We start from the raw sequence: 16201 nt of genomic DNA, 5'->3' as shown, positions 1-16201 counted from the left end.
ACATTTTTTTTTTTGGTTCGGAAAAGGGGGCAGTTGCTAATCCTGGATTCCCTCTTGACGCCCCATCCGTATTCAACCGCATGCATCCCTTACGAGGCTTCAACCATCGAATCATTCTCTCCACCCATGGCCCTCAACTCTGTTGAGAAACCGCAACCTGCTTATTAGCCATATAAATCTCCTTTGCCAAGTCTCTTAGGAACTGCACTCTATCCCGACATTTACCATTCCCGCCAAATGCATTTCCACATCTCCACTTCCAATCCCACCAAACAGACATTGCAACCATATACTCTCGCCCAACAAAGTATTGTCCCCCAGGTTACTATGCAACCGCTCCAGCAATGACATTGAAAAGAATTTTCTCCGTCTCCCAGTTGGTACCAAACGGGTCCAGACACCCGCCATTGCGAGACAATCCCGTAAAATATGAATGATTGTCTCATCCCCACTTTTACAGATTTGGCAGAGCCTTGAATCACATAGGTGTCTCCAACATCGCTCCACATTAGAATGGCATTTGTATAAGAGAGAGGGTCTCACAAATAATAAACAGTTCTAAGAGCATTTATAATGGCAGTTTCATAGAAGGTAAATGAAGATTTTAAAAATAATAAGTGATGAAAAATAGAAGAGATAATTAGAAATCGTTCTCAAATGAGAATCTGCTGAAAAACGCATTTAACAGTTGTCTTTGTTATGACATGTCAAATTATTTCTTTTTAATTTGAAATTAAAACAAATAATTGATTTATTATAAAATACTATTAAAATAATATAACTGAGAAACTCACACTATTTATGTTAGAGTTGGTCTAAACATTTTTGATTCTTTTTTGTTTTTAATTTTGATTTATTTTTAATGACGATCTCTTTAATAAAAATGCTATTAAGTGCTGTGAAATTATAATATACAACCTTTCTAACAATTTGAAATTAAAACAAATAATTGATTTATTATAAAATAATAAATAATATTAAAATAATATATCCGAGAAACTCACTCTATTTATGTTAGAGTTGCTCTAAACATTTTGGATTTTTTTCGTTTTTAATTTTGATTTATTTTTAATGACGACCTCTTTAATAAAAATTGCTATAGTGCTGTGAAATTATAATATACAACCTTTCTAGCAATGAATCATAAGGGAGCATGGTGAATATATATTGGATTTATGTTAATTTTGTATGTATATACCCTTTTATGTTTTGAACTAAATTGACGCTCTCGTTGGTGATAATTTTGGGTGATTATCAACTTTCTCTATCCTGTCCTTATGTTGCGCTAGTTCATGTTTCTCGGCAGCGATCTCAACTTATTGCCCACAAGAATTGGTTTTGCCACTTATTACATGATTAGTTCGTCCGTCCAAAATCTATAGTGACTTTCAAACTAATGAAACAGTCTCCAACAAATCATGATTATATCGTTAGTCAAGAGTAACATAACTCGTTGCGAACATCATCACCATTAAGAAGAAAATTTTGCCGCAAACATCATGGGGACTATCAACAACCGTCTTATGATGTCCATTATAGTGAAGCCAATTTCTTTGCATTTTCTTCACTAAAATGATGAATTTCTATCTTGATGTTGATCAGTTCTTTGATGGTTTCACTCAAGTATCTTTCATGTCCGTGATGGGAACATCCCGTCACGATGTTACTTTGGTAATTTACTACTAGATTTTTTATTATTCTTGTACGCTTCCATGTGAAATGTTGCAAGAAATTGTAGCAGACCGATCAATTTGAGGCTCGTAGCAATATTTCCTCGCAACTGGTGCCTCGATCACAAATCTAGGATCTGAGAATATTATGTCTACAAAGATGTGATGAATTGGTGAAAGAGATAATGATGAGTATGATCGACAACCTTAGACGATTTCATCTAGAAGATGACAGCTATAAACAATAAGTTGAGATTGATTATGGAGAAAGAAAATACAGATTTAATAATCTGGTGGCGAGGTTTATAGAAAGGGAAACCATAGTCACTAACCGGCGATGTGCACGGTGTTTAAAAAGCCATGTTTCAAAACTATTTCAAATAATAATACAGATTTTTCGTTTAATTTAGACTGATGCGAAAAATATTTAGAAATCTCATAATTTTACGAATATATGAAGATAGAACTTAACAAATTGTTGCTTGTATAACTTCAGTTTAGAATCCAAGATTTCCACTTGTTCACCAAAATTGTATACAGTTTTGGTTTGGTTTGTTTAAATTATTGTATCCGAGTGGTTATATGTATTTTGTAAATTCTTGTTATTTGGTTTGCGGTGGAAAGAAAAATATATGTCTACATCCCTAATTAACTTAAGTTCAAATTTATAGACATGTGCGCATCACATTTGCAGCTCATGTTTGTAAATTGTAAGGTCGACGATATATGTATGTGGAGAGTATGTGGAATTGCAAACGCATATTATGGCTCTGAATGGTAACAACGGATTTGGTTGTGCGAGACAAATGATTTGATAGTGCGGTACGGTTCAACTGCGGTACGTGCGGGACAAAAGTATTTGCGGGACAAATGCGATTAATGCAAAATAGGCGGTACAAAATAATGTTTTATTGGTAAAAAATTATTTGATGTGCGGATTTCATATTATTTAATTAATAACTGATAATTATATATAATAAATACATTTTATAAATAAAGATTATAAACAAATATATCATAAACTGAATTGTTTTCTTCATTGTTAATAAAATAGTAATTTCATCTATTATTTATAAACTTTAAAAATTGAAAAATATTTAAATTAATCATGTAAATTTGTGTTCATTAAAAGAAATCTTTGAAAAAAGTTATTAAATTAAGAACATTTTTTTACAACATGTTTTAACAATTTAAATATACCAAAATATTACATTTCTTCCATATTTATTCCATAATAATAATGACAGTATTATTTTATTATTATATAACAATGATATAAGAGGAAAATGAAGAATATATAGCTTTGAGACCTTGACAAAATATATATATATATGTGGGAGAAATAATAACAGTTATATACTATTTTTAATAAAAAAAATAATAAACATATTATCTAGTGCGTATTTCATCTGTACCGCTGGGTAATAACTTGTGTGAACTTTGATAGCGGTCCAAGTGCAATTTCTCATAAAAAAACGCACCATCTTTCTTTTTATTTTTTAATGCAAAACCACAAATATATAATAGTAGTGGTGAATGGTAACATATGTGCGTTATTCATAATTTTGTTGTCAATTCCGCTAATACATGCTTCCATTCACAGCCTATATGTCGACATCAAGGTAAAGGACAAACCTATACTACAGTAGAACCATGAAATTAACAATATCGAGACCATGAAATTTTATTAATTTATCGATAAATTAATATATTAGTAATTTATCGATTAATTAATATATTAGTAATTCATCGATTAATTAAAATATTATTAATTTATGAAGAGATTTTTTAATTTTAATAATTTTCTATTGCAAAATAAGATACTTTTGTTATCAAGCACATTGTAAAAGAATTTTCTTAATTTATAATCTTGGCTATCATAATATGATGAATGTAATAGATAAAAATGATAGAAGTTAGAAGTTTAGAGTTTAGAAAAAATTGCTATTATTATCCTTCATTGTAATAATGAAGTCGGAGAATATATTTCAGTAACTTTAGAACCAATTACATGTAAAGAAGCAATTATCACATCTAGGTTCTCTACAATTTTTGGATGCGATTTGAAAAGACAACAATGGAAAAAAATTAGAGATGAGTTCCACAAAAATGCAAATTCAAGAATATACAAACAACATTAGAATCATATTTTACCAGATTTTCTTAGATATATACATATACATATACATATACATATACATATACATATTTATATATTTTAGTTTATTTGATTATTAATTTATGATATTGATGAGACCATATTTTTATATAGGATTTCAAAAAAATTATTATCTTATTATTTTATCGAAATGTGTCATTTTTTTATACGGGCCCAACTCGGGACCGGAAAATTTTATTAATTTATAAAATATTAATTTAAAGAGTATTAAATTATAGAGGTTCTATTGTAGTTTGTTTTTTTGGTCAACATACTAAATTATATTGACATAAGAAATATGCTAAAATATTTTTCCTTAAATCTATTCAATTTTTTTCTTTCTAAAATTATTTTCTTTGGCAGAAAATATATTCATCAGTTATAATAACATTCCAAAAATCATGTTTTTAAAAAATAGAATTTTATTTAAAACTTGAATTATATGAAAATTCAAAAATTTACCAAATTTGAATAAATTAATACCCTCTTTACTAATGTCCCAAGAATCAAAGGATACTTTACTTCAAACCTCTAAACAATTTACTTTTTTTTTTCCTCAAACCATTTTCATATAAATATCTACATTTACAACTCATGCTTCTTGAAAAAAAATCATCAATCACTCACAAGTCAACAATGTTCTCAAGATTCACTCTTTTTTTTTAATAGTAAAAACTTGATTTATATGAAAAATAAATATTCCATAAATTAATAATCCACTTTACTAAAAACAAAACTGTTATTATATCATAATCCAACAAAACTAATTTATTTACCCCAAAAAATAAAAGAAAAAAAATCAGCAAAAAATTATTCATGTGAGATATTATTAAAGCAGAAGAAAAGCAAATTTGACAAAATAAAATCGTTTTTTTTTTTTTTTTTCTCCCTTCCTCTTGAGGCTCTCACTGTCCTTCGCCGCGGAATCGTCTCTCGGAGCCGCGAAAGGACCTCTCTTTAGGGTTAAAGAATCGTTCCTTCTTCCTCAGCTCGTTTCGATTCTCTTCTACCTCCGCATCAATTTTTCTAGGTTTCGCTTCCTCTCTTTGTTGCTTTTTTGGTACTTTTTTGTTTTCTAGGGTTCTAGATCGATTTCTTCTTGTTTTTCGTCATCGAAACGCTTAGAGCTCCGCTGGTGCTTGATTCAATTTCGTTGTTAACTAGCGATTCAGATAGATTTATTGCTTTTTTAGGTTTTTTTTTTAGCTGTTTTCGTGGTTGTGGTTGAGTTTGCTGATGATCACATCTTTTAACCTGTTTCCTTCTTCGTTTTGATGTGTTGGAGTGATTAAAGGTTTGATTTTTTCTCTTGAATTTGATATAAAAAGTGTCCAGCTTGACGAATTTGGTTCTTGGCAAAGCTATATGATTTAAGATTTCTACATGATTTGAACGAGTTTTATTAAAACAGTGTTGAGTTTTGTCTCAATGTTTGATGAGTTATTGCTTAACACTAATTTGATCAAATGTTTTTTTTGTTGTTGCATGCAGCTGAGATAACTAAATGTAAAGCTGATGCTCTCTTTTTTTTTCTACTCTTGTTTCCAGGTGTTCAAAGGCGTTTTAAAAGATGGGACACAATGGCAAAGATGAAATTATGGTTGAGGCATCTCAATGCGCCGGTGCTATGGTTGAGATTAAGATAAAGACATTGGATTCTCAAACTTACACCTTACGTGTTGATAAATGTGTAAGATGAATACTATAATAGAAATTTCTTTGATGTTTCATTATCTCAATCATGAATTCTTCTTGTTTGCTTATAATATTTATTTCCATGAACTGAGACTACAAGCTGTAAAGTCTGTCTTACATCGCATGCATTTGTTGCATAATGAAGTTTCTAATTACTAATATCTATGCTTTGACTAAGATCGTGGAGAGCTAATGCCTTATTTCAGTTCTCACTTGTTTATCCGTGTCCCATATAGCCTTTTCTTATATTTGCATTCTGTTTTCTTGTCTTATCCCAGGTCCCTGTTCCTGCATTGAAGGAGCAAGTTGCTTCCATTACTGGTGTCGTTACGGAACAACAACGCTTGATATGTCGTGGCAAAGTTATGAAGGATGATCAACTCCTATCAGCCTATCGTATCCTTTTGTTCTTTCCACCATAGTGCCTTGGTTCTTTCTTAGAGATTTCCTTTCAGTTGTGTACCCTAGTTTCCTGATGTAGTTGTCAAAACCTTGGTCCTGGCTTCCTGTTTACAGTTTCAGTGTCGTATGATAGCTAGTAATTCTTTTTTCTTTTACCGGTAAAATTCTTTAATGGGTCCATCTTAGATGTTGAAGATGGCCACACTCTGCATTTGGTTGTCAGACAACCTGTCCCACCATTGTCAGAGAGTTCAACTAGTAATGCAGGTAGTATCAAGTTCCCTTACAAACTTCTGGTCCCCAAAACTGTTCCTAAACATCTTTGAGTTTCTCTCATGATATTTTAGCATTTGCCAATGCTTTTTGTGAGTATCTATTTTAACGTGCTAAGTAGAGAACTTGTTTTTCCAGCGGCTGATCCTGCTTTGAGTGCTGGTGACAGCCAGGGCAGTCAACAACGATCACGGGTTGTAGTAGGATCGTTCAATATTGCTGAGCAAGCAGATGGAGGAGTCTATTCAGACCTTGGTCAGGTATACCCTCTTTTATCTGTTTGATCTGTTTCTATTTTTGTGTGTTGGATTAGATGTGATCTTTTTTTATGAGTTATGTTTTATTCTGGCAGATAGTTTCAGCTGTTCTGGGTTCACTTGGGATCTCTAATCCAGAAGGTGGTATCGAAGGGATTGATTCTATGGTAATTGCCTTAAATTTGCTGCTATTTCTATAAATCGATTTTGGATGTAAGAGAATTCCTTTTATTTTTCAGGGTCCTCTTCATGAGAGGTTGTCACGGAGTTCTGGTCCTAGCTCTACAAGAGATTCTTCTGGAGGGCGATCTGCCGCACCAAATGCTGCAGACCAGACGTCTACTCCCTTGACATCGTCACAAGTACCAGTAAGCTTCCTTGTTTTCATGGATTACTTGGTTACTTAATTTTTGCATCATGTTTTTGTTGATGAGAATGCTAGACTTTTCCACTGCAGGCGATTCCAGATTCGTTGACAACCTTATCTGAATATCTGAATCATCTGAGACACGAATTTGCTGCTAATGGTTAAGACTAAATTTTAAATGTTTGGTTCTGTGTCGAAAACAAGTCTCGAGAGTCTGATAGTGGTACTGTGATTTTTGCAGGTAGCAATGCTAATAACTTGCAAGATTCTGAAAATTCAATGGGCAATGTGCAAGACTCTGCTTCTACTACTGGAGAGAGTCGGATTCCAAGACCATCTCATTTGGCAGAAGTGCTGCAATCGACCAGGCAATTGTTGATCGGTGAAGTAGCAGATTGCTTATCTGTATGTTCTTTTACTTTTATCTCATGTTTCTTTTTTAGAAAGCCACTTTTGTCTTATATCTTTGCTTATTTTGACAGTCTTAACCATAGCGGAATTTATTACATCAATTTAGTGGACTTAGATAAACTTTTAACAAAAACCTGCAAGCGCTTTAAACTTATTGTTTCCGACTTTTAGTGCCCTGGGCACCACTGTTTCTTCTTCGTGAATGTTGCAATGTGATTAATATTAAAGTTAATAAAAGTAGTTAACATTGCAGTGTTTTTGTTATCTTTTAACAGACTGACTAGAGTTGGCATTAGTAATTCAAATCCAGGGAACCAAGAATAACTGTTTCATAACTCCCTTTTGCAGAATCTTTCGACGCAGCTTGTGGATCATGTAAATGTGACCGATCCGTCAACTCGAAGGTTGTGCCAGTCAAACATGAATGATTCAGGATCCCTCTTGGAGAATTTAGGCATTTCACTCCTGGAGCTTGGCCGTGCCACCATGATGCTTCGTTTGGGACAAACACCTGTGCGTATCCTCTTGCTACATATAGTGGATCCAAATCCTACAATTTTTTTTAATGATGCATTAGTCTGCATATGATGACACTTGTTATGTTAAATGTCAGGATGATGCTGTTGTTAATGCTGGGCCTGCGGTTTTCATATCCCCTACAAGGCGAAATCCCTTGACGGTCTGTCTCTCTGTTTCTTTCATCATTACCAGTGTGTCCACTTGTCCTGCTCACCCTTACCTTTGTGTCTACCTTAAATTTTTGTAGTCCACTCGGCAGGGGACGAGTATTGGAGGCTTACAAGCAGGAAGCGCACATTCTAACCCTTTTGCTGGACAATCACTTGCCTCTACCCCAAGAAATATTGAAATAAGAATACGTACAGGTGCTATTCATAGACTTCATTTCTAAGTATAAACTGTTGTTTCCTGCTATATTGAAAATCTTCAGACTAAGTTCCTTTTTAAAAAATCTTATATCTGCTTTCATCTTGGTGATATGTTATACTAGGATCTTGGGTGCCCACTAGTGGGACCAACCAGAGAGAAGAAAGTACTACACAACAAACCCCTGGGCAGTCAGTTCCTCCTGCACCCAGCAGCACTACTGATTCTGCCCCCTCAACGAGGGGTCCATCTGAACCTCGAAATCCTGTGGCCTTGGTTATACCTGTTGTTGCTCGATATCAGCAGGTGTCGTTAGGTGAGCGTAGCTTTACTGGATTGGATGGTGTACATCAGTCTGTTACTGAATCTTCTAGGCAGCCACAGAGCGCCGGTACTCCAGGAAGAGAAGGTTAGTTTTAACATGATTTTCACTTTCTAACAACACTATTTTACTGATTGTTTGTTGGATTGTTGATAAGATGAAACTTTTCGTTGGTTGCCTCTTATCTTTACTGGGTTGTCTTATGTTATGTTTGATTTGATGTTTCCCTTTGCTGTTTTGGCTTTTCGATCTTCTTAGACCAGGTAGATGTTGTGTTACCTATAAAATAAAGGCAGGCTATATCTTTACTTCTCTTAAACATGTAGGTGGTAGCGGTTCTCCTCCTGGCGGTCGGCGTTTGGCTGAATTAAGAGACAGAATCAATCAGTTTTTGAGGCCCTCATCTCGTCGAGAACACCAAGCCGGTAGCTCGGAGTCTCAGGTTGCAGCAAATCCCTCGTCCACAGCGGCCACAGAACCAAGCGAAGCTGTTGCAAATGCACAAGCAGAGCCGCTAACTACGACGGATGAAGGGAATTTCATATCAAGTGTTCTTCAGCAGATCATGCCCTTTATATCTCAAAATGTAGCCTCCTCAAGCTCAGGTGAAGCTGTTACAGGCAGAGGCAGCAATAACAGTAGACAAGCCTCTTCAAGAGAGGTACTTCATTATCCCCACCCTTGTTTTCACCTTACATATGTCGTGATTTCCTTAAAGGCCTTATGCAACATATCAATGACTTGTGGGGAACATGTTATAGTGATATAGATTATATTATCTTAGAGCTTTGTATTATGTATAGAATAGAATAATACAGATGATGAGTATCGGGTAGGAGTAAACTGTTGACCTTATCAAATACTGGTGTGAATAAAATCTGAAAAATGGTAACTGGTGAGAATACACAAATGTGTAAATGAGTGTTGGTTGTGGATAAATTCGAGGTGCAGGAGGAGGAAGGTGCAGAGCGAGGGGATTCAAGTCGGAGACGTGGAGCACCGTCACCTCCAGAGTCGAAACGGCAGAGGGTAAATATGAAAAATCAATCTGAGTAGTCAGTCACTAAAGAGATTCATTTGGTTTGTGTTAACTTTAAAATGTGATGATGTTTGATGCAGAGAGAGTGAGAGATTACTGGCGCAAAAGCAAAGGGTGGAAAACACACTTTTTGGAGAATTATAGTTTTATTTTTGGTACTTAAGTGGTAATTTTATTCTGAGCTTTTGATTGTTCGTTATAATGGTATTGGTGGTGTTTACCAAAAACATCTCCATTTTTTTCTTTCTTTCAAATTATGTTATATTCCCCCTCAGTCCCTACAATTTTTCAGACTTTTTGTACTCAGTTATAAACATAAGTGCATATATTTAGACTTAGTACCGAGTTATAGAGGAGGGGAGAGGCTAAGAAGTGAGGTTTACTAGCCAAATAATAGAGACTTCTAGTCTAGGGTCGATTAGATTTCTTAAATGGAACTCACTCTTTTACTTATTAACGTTTACAACAAAATGTGATCGCTGTGGTCAACTTTTTCAGTGGACACCAAACTTGTTTTGACTATTGAGTATTTTTAGTTTATTACAACATGTTAATAAATGAATGAAATCTCTCCTTCGGCGACCTTTTCCATTTATAATCAAAAATTGCTTGGGAAACTAAGACATGCTAATGTAGCAAAACGGCATCAATCTGAGACCGATATCTCATAAATGTATCTTCTTCACACATGTTCTCAAATCTTTTTTTCCTTTCTCAAATCCCTAGTGAAAAAAGTAACTAAAAAATCTAGTTCTAGTTCCACTATAATCAGACTAACTAAACTCTATAATCTATCTATTGAAGAAGTTATTTTCACTAGTACACTACAACGGTAACACTACATACAAAGCACGAACCACTCTAACTTACCTAGGTCCACAACGATAACACACTAATACAAAACAATTGACTACATATCCTGTTCATATTGTTTTTTTTTTTTTTTTTTTTTAATTAATTGAAAGATCTTATAAACAAACTTGAACCTTATATAACCAAAAGTGTTGTTACCATTTTACAAGTGAGTTAAAACTTCCGAACGTATGTAGTATGGTTCTCAAAGTAATCAATTTAAATGATGTATGTATGCTTGATTTTTTTTTTCATTTTTTAAACACAAAGTGTTAAAAGAGGCAATAAAAGTTTATAAATATATCATCATCTTTGGTATCTTCTTCACCATTCCACCAACTGGCAACTTAGAGAATATAATACAGAAGAAGACGAAAGACGAAGACTTTGAACTCAATCCAAATCTCAATCTCTCAAACTCTCAATGGGTTGTGGTGGAACTCTGTTCTACCCACTTCTCATAACCCTCTCCGTTGCTCTAATCACTTACAACATCATCATCTCCGCTAATGCTCCTCTCAAACAAGGTTTCCCCGGCCGATCTTCTTCCTCCGATGACTCCATTGACCCGGTCATCGAATTGCCTCGCGGCGGCGGATTCAGAATCCGCACCGATGCCAAAAAGACGAGGCTTTTCCACACGGCAGTGACGGCGTCTGATTCAGTCTACAACACTTGGCAATGTAGAGTTATGTACTACTGGTTCAAAAAGGTTAAGGCTTCCGCTGGACCCGGTTCTGAAATGGGTGGGTTTACCCGGATCTTGCATTCCGGTAAACCGGATCAGTATATGGATGAGATTCCTACTTTTGTTGCTCAGCCTTTACCTGCTGGCATGGATCAGGTAAACCTTAAAAAGTTTTGATTTTGTTTGATTTGTGAATACAATTTGAGTTTGATTTTGAGTTAAAGTTTTGAATTTTTGGCAGGGCTATGTAGTGTTGAACAGGCCCGGGGCATTTGTACAATGGCTTCAACAAGCAGATATTAAAGAAGAGTTGAGAGATGCTTTTGAACTTTTTTCATGTTTCACAGATATTGTGATTCTTGTGCTGATATGTTGTTTTTGATTGTGTGTGCAGTTATATTCTCATGTCAGAGCCTGATCATATCATTGTTAAACCTATACCAAATTTAGCTAAAGATGAGCTTGTTGGAGCTGCGTTCCCTTTTTTTTACATTGAGCCGAAAAAGTATGAGAAGGTGTTGAGGAAGTATTATTCAGAAGAGAGAGGACCTGTGACTAACATCGACCCAATAGGAAACTCTCCTGTCATTGTTGGAAAGGTCTGTTCTTTGTTGCATAGAATTAGAAAGAACAGTTTGGGATCAGGGTTTTTTAAAGGGAAATGAGTCTGTCTAAAAGATTTTAAATTTTTTTTTTTTGTGGTTTTCTAGGATGCTTTAAAGAGGATTGCTCCAACTTGGATGAATGTTTCTTTGGCTATGAAGAAAGATCCTGAAGCAGATAAGGCGTTTGGATGGGTTCTTGAAATGTAAACATCTTTTTTGATAGGATTAGTTTTTCCCTTTTTGAGCAAAAGTGTTGTTTAGATTGTCACTTGAGTAGACTTGACGAGAAATTTTCTGTTATCTTTTTTTCTGGAAGTATAGGTATGCTTATGCTGTTTCATCTGCTTTGCATGGTGTTAGCAATACTCTACACAAAGACTTCATGATTCAGGTAACCCTATACACACATTTTGGCTTTCTCTTAACTTTCTATGTTTATATTTGTGTGGCGGTTATGAATGGAGGAACCATGCCTATTTGCATGAGCTAGTATGATACAAAATGGATAATTAGTTGCAGTATTCCAAGAAATTGTTAATCTAGAGTGCGTCTGTGTGTGACCCAGGGTGAAAAAACTTCTTTGAACTTTGTTGAATTTCCTTTATTACATGGATAGTTATTGGAGTGGAATAGTTATATCCTGGACCTTATGTTTTTTCTTGTTACATGGATAAGATTTTTGCTGATGCATTAACTAAAGAGATGATGGACTTTGGTTTAATTGTGTTTGTGGTATGTACCAGCCTCCATGGGATACAGAGGTTGGTGACAAGTACATCATACATTACACTTATGGATGTGACTTCGATATGAAGGTAAACTTTCAAATTCTGATTATGATCAATGAACATTAGGAAAAGATGATTACAAACTTGAGGACTTGATTATTGAGATTAGCATATCATTGCTAACTGCCAAGATCTGAACTTAATTTATATATAGCTGTGGGAAATTAGTGACCATTACAAGGTAGATTTGAAATTGTTAAGAGAGTGATTGTGGTGATTTCAGGGTAAACTAACCCATGGGAAAATTGGGGAATGGAGATTTGACAAAAGATCGTATGATCGCTCACCACCACCAAGGAACCTTACCATGCCTCCACCTGGTGTTTCACCAAGTGTGGTATGTATACATGTCCTGCTTTCATCTCCTGATTTTCTCAAATGCAAAACAGGCCTGCCCGCAAGCCGGCTTGGCCAGTCTGTGGGCTCTATGGCCAGACTGACCACTCCGGTCCATGATTACACTTGTAAAATCCTACATATGGTTACAAACAGAGCTCAGTTTTCTTCATTAATGTATTGGCAGGTAACACTAGTAAGCATGATTAATGAAGCCACGGCCAACATTCCAAACTGGGGATCATAGAGAGAGAGAGAGAGAGAGAGAGCGAGAGCGAGAAACAGTTTATATGATATAGATGTCTAATCTATATGTATCAGTGAGTTGTCCATTTCTCTTCAAAACACGTTGTCGTTCTCTGTGTTCTGCTCTCTAGTTTGTTCTTGTTTATTATGGTTAGGTATGTAAAATATATAGCTTTTCAAAGAAGCCCTTGTCTGGCATTTTTACCTCTCTAATTCTATCTGATCTCTACTAGACTTTGATGTCCTCGAGCATCCCAAAGAGTAAATTACAATAACGTTATACTTCAACAAGTTGATATCAACAACATACATTAGCCAAGCACCAATCAGTATGAACATATATAAATGTACTACAAAACATTTCTGCAAATTCCTAAAATGTTATGTTTTAACCCATGTACAAATTTATGCAATATTTGGTTTTCACTATTTCTTTTTGTCAAACACACAGTTTCAGTTTTCTGGATTTCCTTTTTTTTTTGTGTGGTTGACTTCGAATCTTCAAACAAAAAGTGTTGAATATTCTCTTATATTTGCCTCACATATTTATTTCATTTTAATATATACAATATTAAACACTTAAGAATAAGCCAAGTCTTCAAACAGCATTAAAACAAAATATACATTTTCTTGGTGTATCTTTAATCTTTAATAACAAGTAAACGACCAAACCATGAGTGCATGACATCAACCTCTTAGCTGTTGAGGTGGCGTCACTTGCTCAGAGTACCCATCCAAGCCGGTGGCTGCATCCCAGTCTGATCATAAACCGTATCAAGAACTGGAGGCAACATCTTGTAAAGTCCAGCTATATCCTTCATAGCATTCCCACTCCCACCAGCACCACCAATCCCCTGTTCTCCACCATGGTTCCAAACGCTAATCTTGGGCTGCAAGTCTCTGACTGCAAGCGCGTTAGTCTTAGCTATCTCCTGATAAGTGCCATTGTTAATCATCAAGAAGTCTCTAAGACAAGAATAGTCATTCTGAACAGCGTCTAAGAGGGTTTTGAGATAAGTCCCTTGAGCACTGGCTAAGGCAACAAGTCCCTCTGCTTCTCTCTGCTTTGAGTAGAACGTTGCGTCTGCTTGTGCCTTCTGCGCCTCAGCTTGCTTTTGCTTCTCGTAAAGAACCGCCTCTGCTTGCTTCTGCTTATTGTATAATTCCCAATTTGCTTCTTGAACCTTGGTTTCATACTCAACACTGGCTTTGCTAAGGAACTCGGCCTTAAGCTTCTCGGTGCGAGTCAAAGCATTCATTTTCTCGACTTGAGTCTGAAGTTCAGCTTCTCTCAAAGCTACTGCCTTGCTGGCTTCAACCTCAGCCACCTGAGCATCCTTGGTCCAAGCAGCTTTCTTCATAGCAAGCTCAGCATTGGCCTTAGCTACATCAGCTTCCTTCTGATTCTCAAACACTTTAACCTCAGTCTTCACTTTGATCTCCGCCTTCGTCCCTTCTCCTTGCCTCTGCATCGATATGATCTTTGACTCCGCATCAATTTTCGCGGCGTTCTGAATCGTAAGCCCTGTCCTTTCTTTGGAACCGATCTCTCCCTTCATCTTGGCTTCAGACACATCGATCCTCGCCTGATTTGCTGCTTCCATTTGTGTTTTCTGACCCAAGTAAGAGAAGTATTCATGCCCAGGCACATCAACGAGCTGTTTGACATTAGCATTGTAGATTACAAGACCAAACTGGTCTAATTCTAGTTGAACCTTATCAAACACCTCCTTCTTAAACTCCTTTGCCCCTTTAAAATCATAAAAGCAAAAACTCCTTTATAACCAAACCTTTCAGAAAATATGTGTAGACAGCACAAAGTGTTCAATATAATGAACATATAGCCTAATGGTTTTGTTACCACCCCGGTTAAAATAATATAAATGATTACCTTTGAAGATCTCTTCCATGGTCATGGAAGCAGCGAGAACACGAGTCTCACCCTCGATAACACCTTCAACAAGCTCATTGACATGATTTGACTGTTTGTCGTGTGGCGAAATCAGTCTAGCGTACAAAATAAGCGCTTGAGTGTCATCAACACGAGGACCAATCGTAAAAACGGCAGGAAGAACGAAAGGGAGCTTCTCAGCGCTCATGGCCTGGACTTTGAAAGTGTAGTTCACCGGAGAAACGTCGAAGACGGTGCACCTTTGCCATGGAAGTACCCATGATTTCTTGGAGAGCTTGATATCTTCGATACCACCACCGGTGATCGCCAAATATTGTGACGCTCTTGCAACCTTGAACATGTCTAGGATCAAGGGGTTTGATCTATATTGATTTAAATTTGTGAATGAGTAGCTACTTCTTCTTTTTGTGTTCCGTGAGAATTGCTTATATATAGTCGTCTACATGATAGAGGACTTTGTCTGTCACTGTCATAGAAATTTCACAAACGAATAATAGGTATACAAAACTAAAAGGGAATTTCATTAGAATGTTTCATTGTTGACTTTTTTTTTTATGTAGATATTGTCAAGATGACTCTCAGAAGTTTCATCCATGAACTTCTTCAGATCCGCAAATTTTCTTGTCGCATGGCAAGTTTCATCCATGTACGATGGAATTGGTTCTATTTAAAGAATCGATTTGGAGATATCCTTATCGAATCATCAAATCCAACTTTAATATTTTATATTAAATTCTGTATTTTTTTTTTTAACTAAAGAAATTCACTAAAATATCTTGAATTTATGAAAATTCAACTTTTAAAATGTCTTCTATAACACAAAAATTTAAAACAGGTTTTCAAATCACTAGTTTAATAATATTGGAATTTCATCAGACTTTTTCAAATTCATGTGTCAATAACATAAAATTTGTTCTTTGAACACAAATTACTTGGAATACAAGATTGAATACAAGTACACGTATATAAACAAAAAAAAACACAAAAAAACAAAAAATCATATTTAACAGTTCATAAGAAAAATATTTGTATACTACAGCAAAACCAGATACGTTTTAATCGGAATGTTTACGTATATCATATGGTTTGATATATGGTATATATGTACATACAATACTAAATGTTGACCATGACCAAATTTATATATACATTTACAATTTTGAGTTTTATTAAAGGCATTTTGATGATTAATATACATTACGTTGAGTTTGTCAAAATCCCACCAAAATTTGACTTTGACGAATGATATTAGAGTAAAGAGAGACTTTTCGCAAATTCCTTATAAGATGATTAAA

General features: G+C 35.2%; 3 protein-coding genes across 6 annotated transcripts; 2 read left to right on the top strand and 1 right to left on the bottom strand.

Annotated features, from left to right (window-relative positions):
* The first annotated feature begins 4602 nt into the window (after positions 1-4602).
* Positions 4603-9817, top strand: LOC104771005 (ubiquitin-like domain-containing protein CIP73). 4 transcript variants are annotated; one of them, XM_087506645.1, is made up of 16 exons: positions 4603-4858; positions 5377-5518; positions 5802-5919; positions 6112-6192; positions 6337-6458; positions 6551-6622; positions 6695-6823; positions 6913-6982; positions 7064-7227; positions 7582-7746; positions 7847-7912; positions 8000-8117; positions 8243-8527; positions 8767-9101; positions 9392-9469; positions 9560-9817. In XM_087506645.1, exons 2-16 carry the CDS (start codon positions 5399-5401, stop codon positions 9566-9568), a joined length of 1932 nt encoding a protein of 643 aa, XP_087362771.1. In that variant the 5' UTR covers positions 4603-4858; positions 5377-5398; the 3' UTR covers positions 9569-9817. The 4 variants fall into 4 exon arrangements, with proteins under 4 accessions (XP_087362771.1, XP_010493779.1, XP_010493777.1 ...); XM_010495477.2 differs by having other exon boundaries at positions 6898-6982; XM_010495475.2 differs by having other exon boundaries at positions 6898-6982; positions 9386-9469.
* Positions 9818-10498: 681 nt separating this feature from the next.
* On the top strand, positions 10499-13207 carry LOC104771004 (hydroxyproline O-arabinosyltransferase 1). Its single transcript, XM_010495474.3, has 8 exons — positions 10499-11175; positions 11261-11328; positions 11414-11618; positions 11730-11827; positions 11946-12015; positions 12368-12439; positions 12636-12749; positions 12936-13207. Exons 1-8 carry the CDS (start codon positions 10756-10758, stop codon positions 12993-12995), a joined length of 1107 nt encoding a protein of 368 aa, XP_010493776.1. The 5' UTR covers positions 10499-10755; the 3' UTR covers positions 12996-13207.
* A 300-nt stretch (positions 13208-13507) lies between these two features.
* On the bottom strand, positions 13508-15329 carry LOC104771002 (flotillin-like protein 2). The gene is made up of 2 exons (XM_010495471.2): positions 14886-15329; positions 13508-14744 (listed from the first exon to the last, which is right to left on the bottom strand). The coding sequence occupies exons 1-2, from the start codon at positions 15244-15246 to the stop codon at positions 13708-13710; spliced, it is 1398 nt and encodes a 465-aa protein (XP_010493773.1). The 5' UTR covers positions 15247-15329; the 3' UTR covers positions 13508-13707.
* Between the last annotated feature and the right edge of the window lie 872 nt (positions 15330-16201).

The sequence above is a fragment of the Camelina sativa genome, chromosome 20, assembly GCF_030686135.1.
Source record: "Camelina sativa cultivar CO46 ecotype springtype chromosome 20, ASM3068613v1".
Classification (NCBI taxonomy): domain Eukaryota; kingdom Viridiplantae; phylum Streptophyta; class Magnoliopsida; order Brassicales; family Brassicaceae; genus Camelina; species Camelina sativa.
Note: the sequence above shows the minus strand (reverse complement) of the source record. Positions and strands in the feature narration are given on the sequence as shown.

What these genes read in the sequence shown, in the direction of transcription:
- LOC104771005 (XM_010495475.2), top strand. Translation starts at nt 5,399, where the DNA reads ATGGGACACAATGGCAAAGATGAAATTATGGTTGAGGCATCTCAATGC. An exon ending in TCAACTCCTATCAGCCTATC is followed by an intron (nt 5,920 to 6,111) that starts GTATCCTTTTGT and finishes GGTCCATCTTAG; the next exon opens with ATGTTGAAGATGGCCACACT. An exon ending in GACAAGCCTCTTCAAGAGAG is followed by an intron (nt 9,102 to 9,385) that starts GTACTTCATTAT and finishes GATAAATTCGAG; the next exon opens with GTGCAGGAGGAGGAAGGTGC.
- LOC104771004 (XM_010495474.3), top strand. Translation starts at nt 10,756, where the DNA reads ATGGGTTGTGGTGGAACTCTGTTCTACCCACTTCTCATAACCCTCTCC. An exon ending in GATGTGACTTCGATATGAAG is followed by an intron (nt 12,440 to 12,635) that starts GTAAACTTTCAA and finishes TGGTGATTTCAG; the next exon opens with GGTAAACTAACCCATGGGAA. An exon ending in CTGGTGTTTCACCAAGTGTG is followed by an intron (nt 12,750 to 12,935) that starts GTATGTATACAT and finishes ATGTATTGGCAG; the next exon opens with GTAACACTAGTAAGCATGAT.
- LOC104771002 (XM_010495471.2), bottom strand. Translation starts at nt 15,246, where the DNA reads ATGTTCAAGGTTGCAAGAGCGTCACAATATTTGGCGATCACCGGTGGT. An exon ending in CATGGAAGAGATCTTCAAAG is followed by an intron (nt 14,745 to 14,885) that starts GTAATCATTTAT and finishes ATGATTTTAAAG; the next exon opens with GGGCAAAGGAGTTTAAGAAG.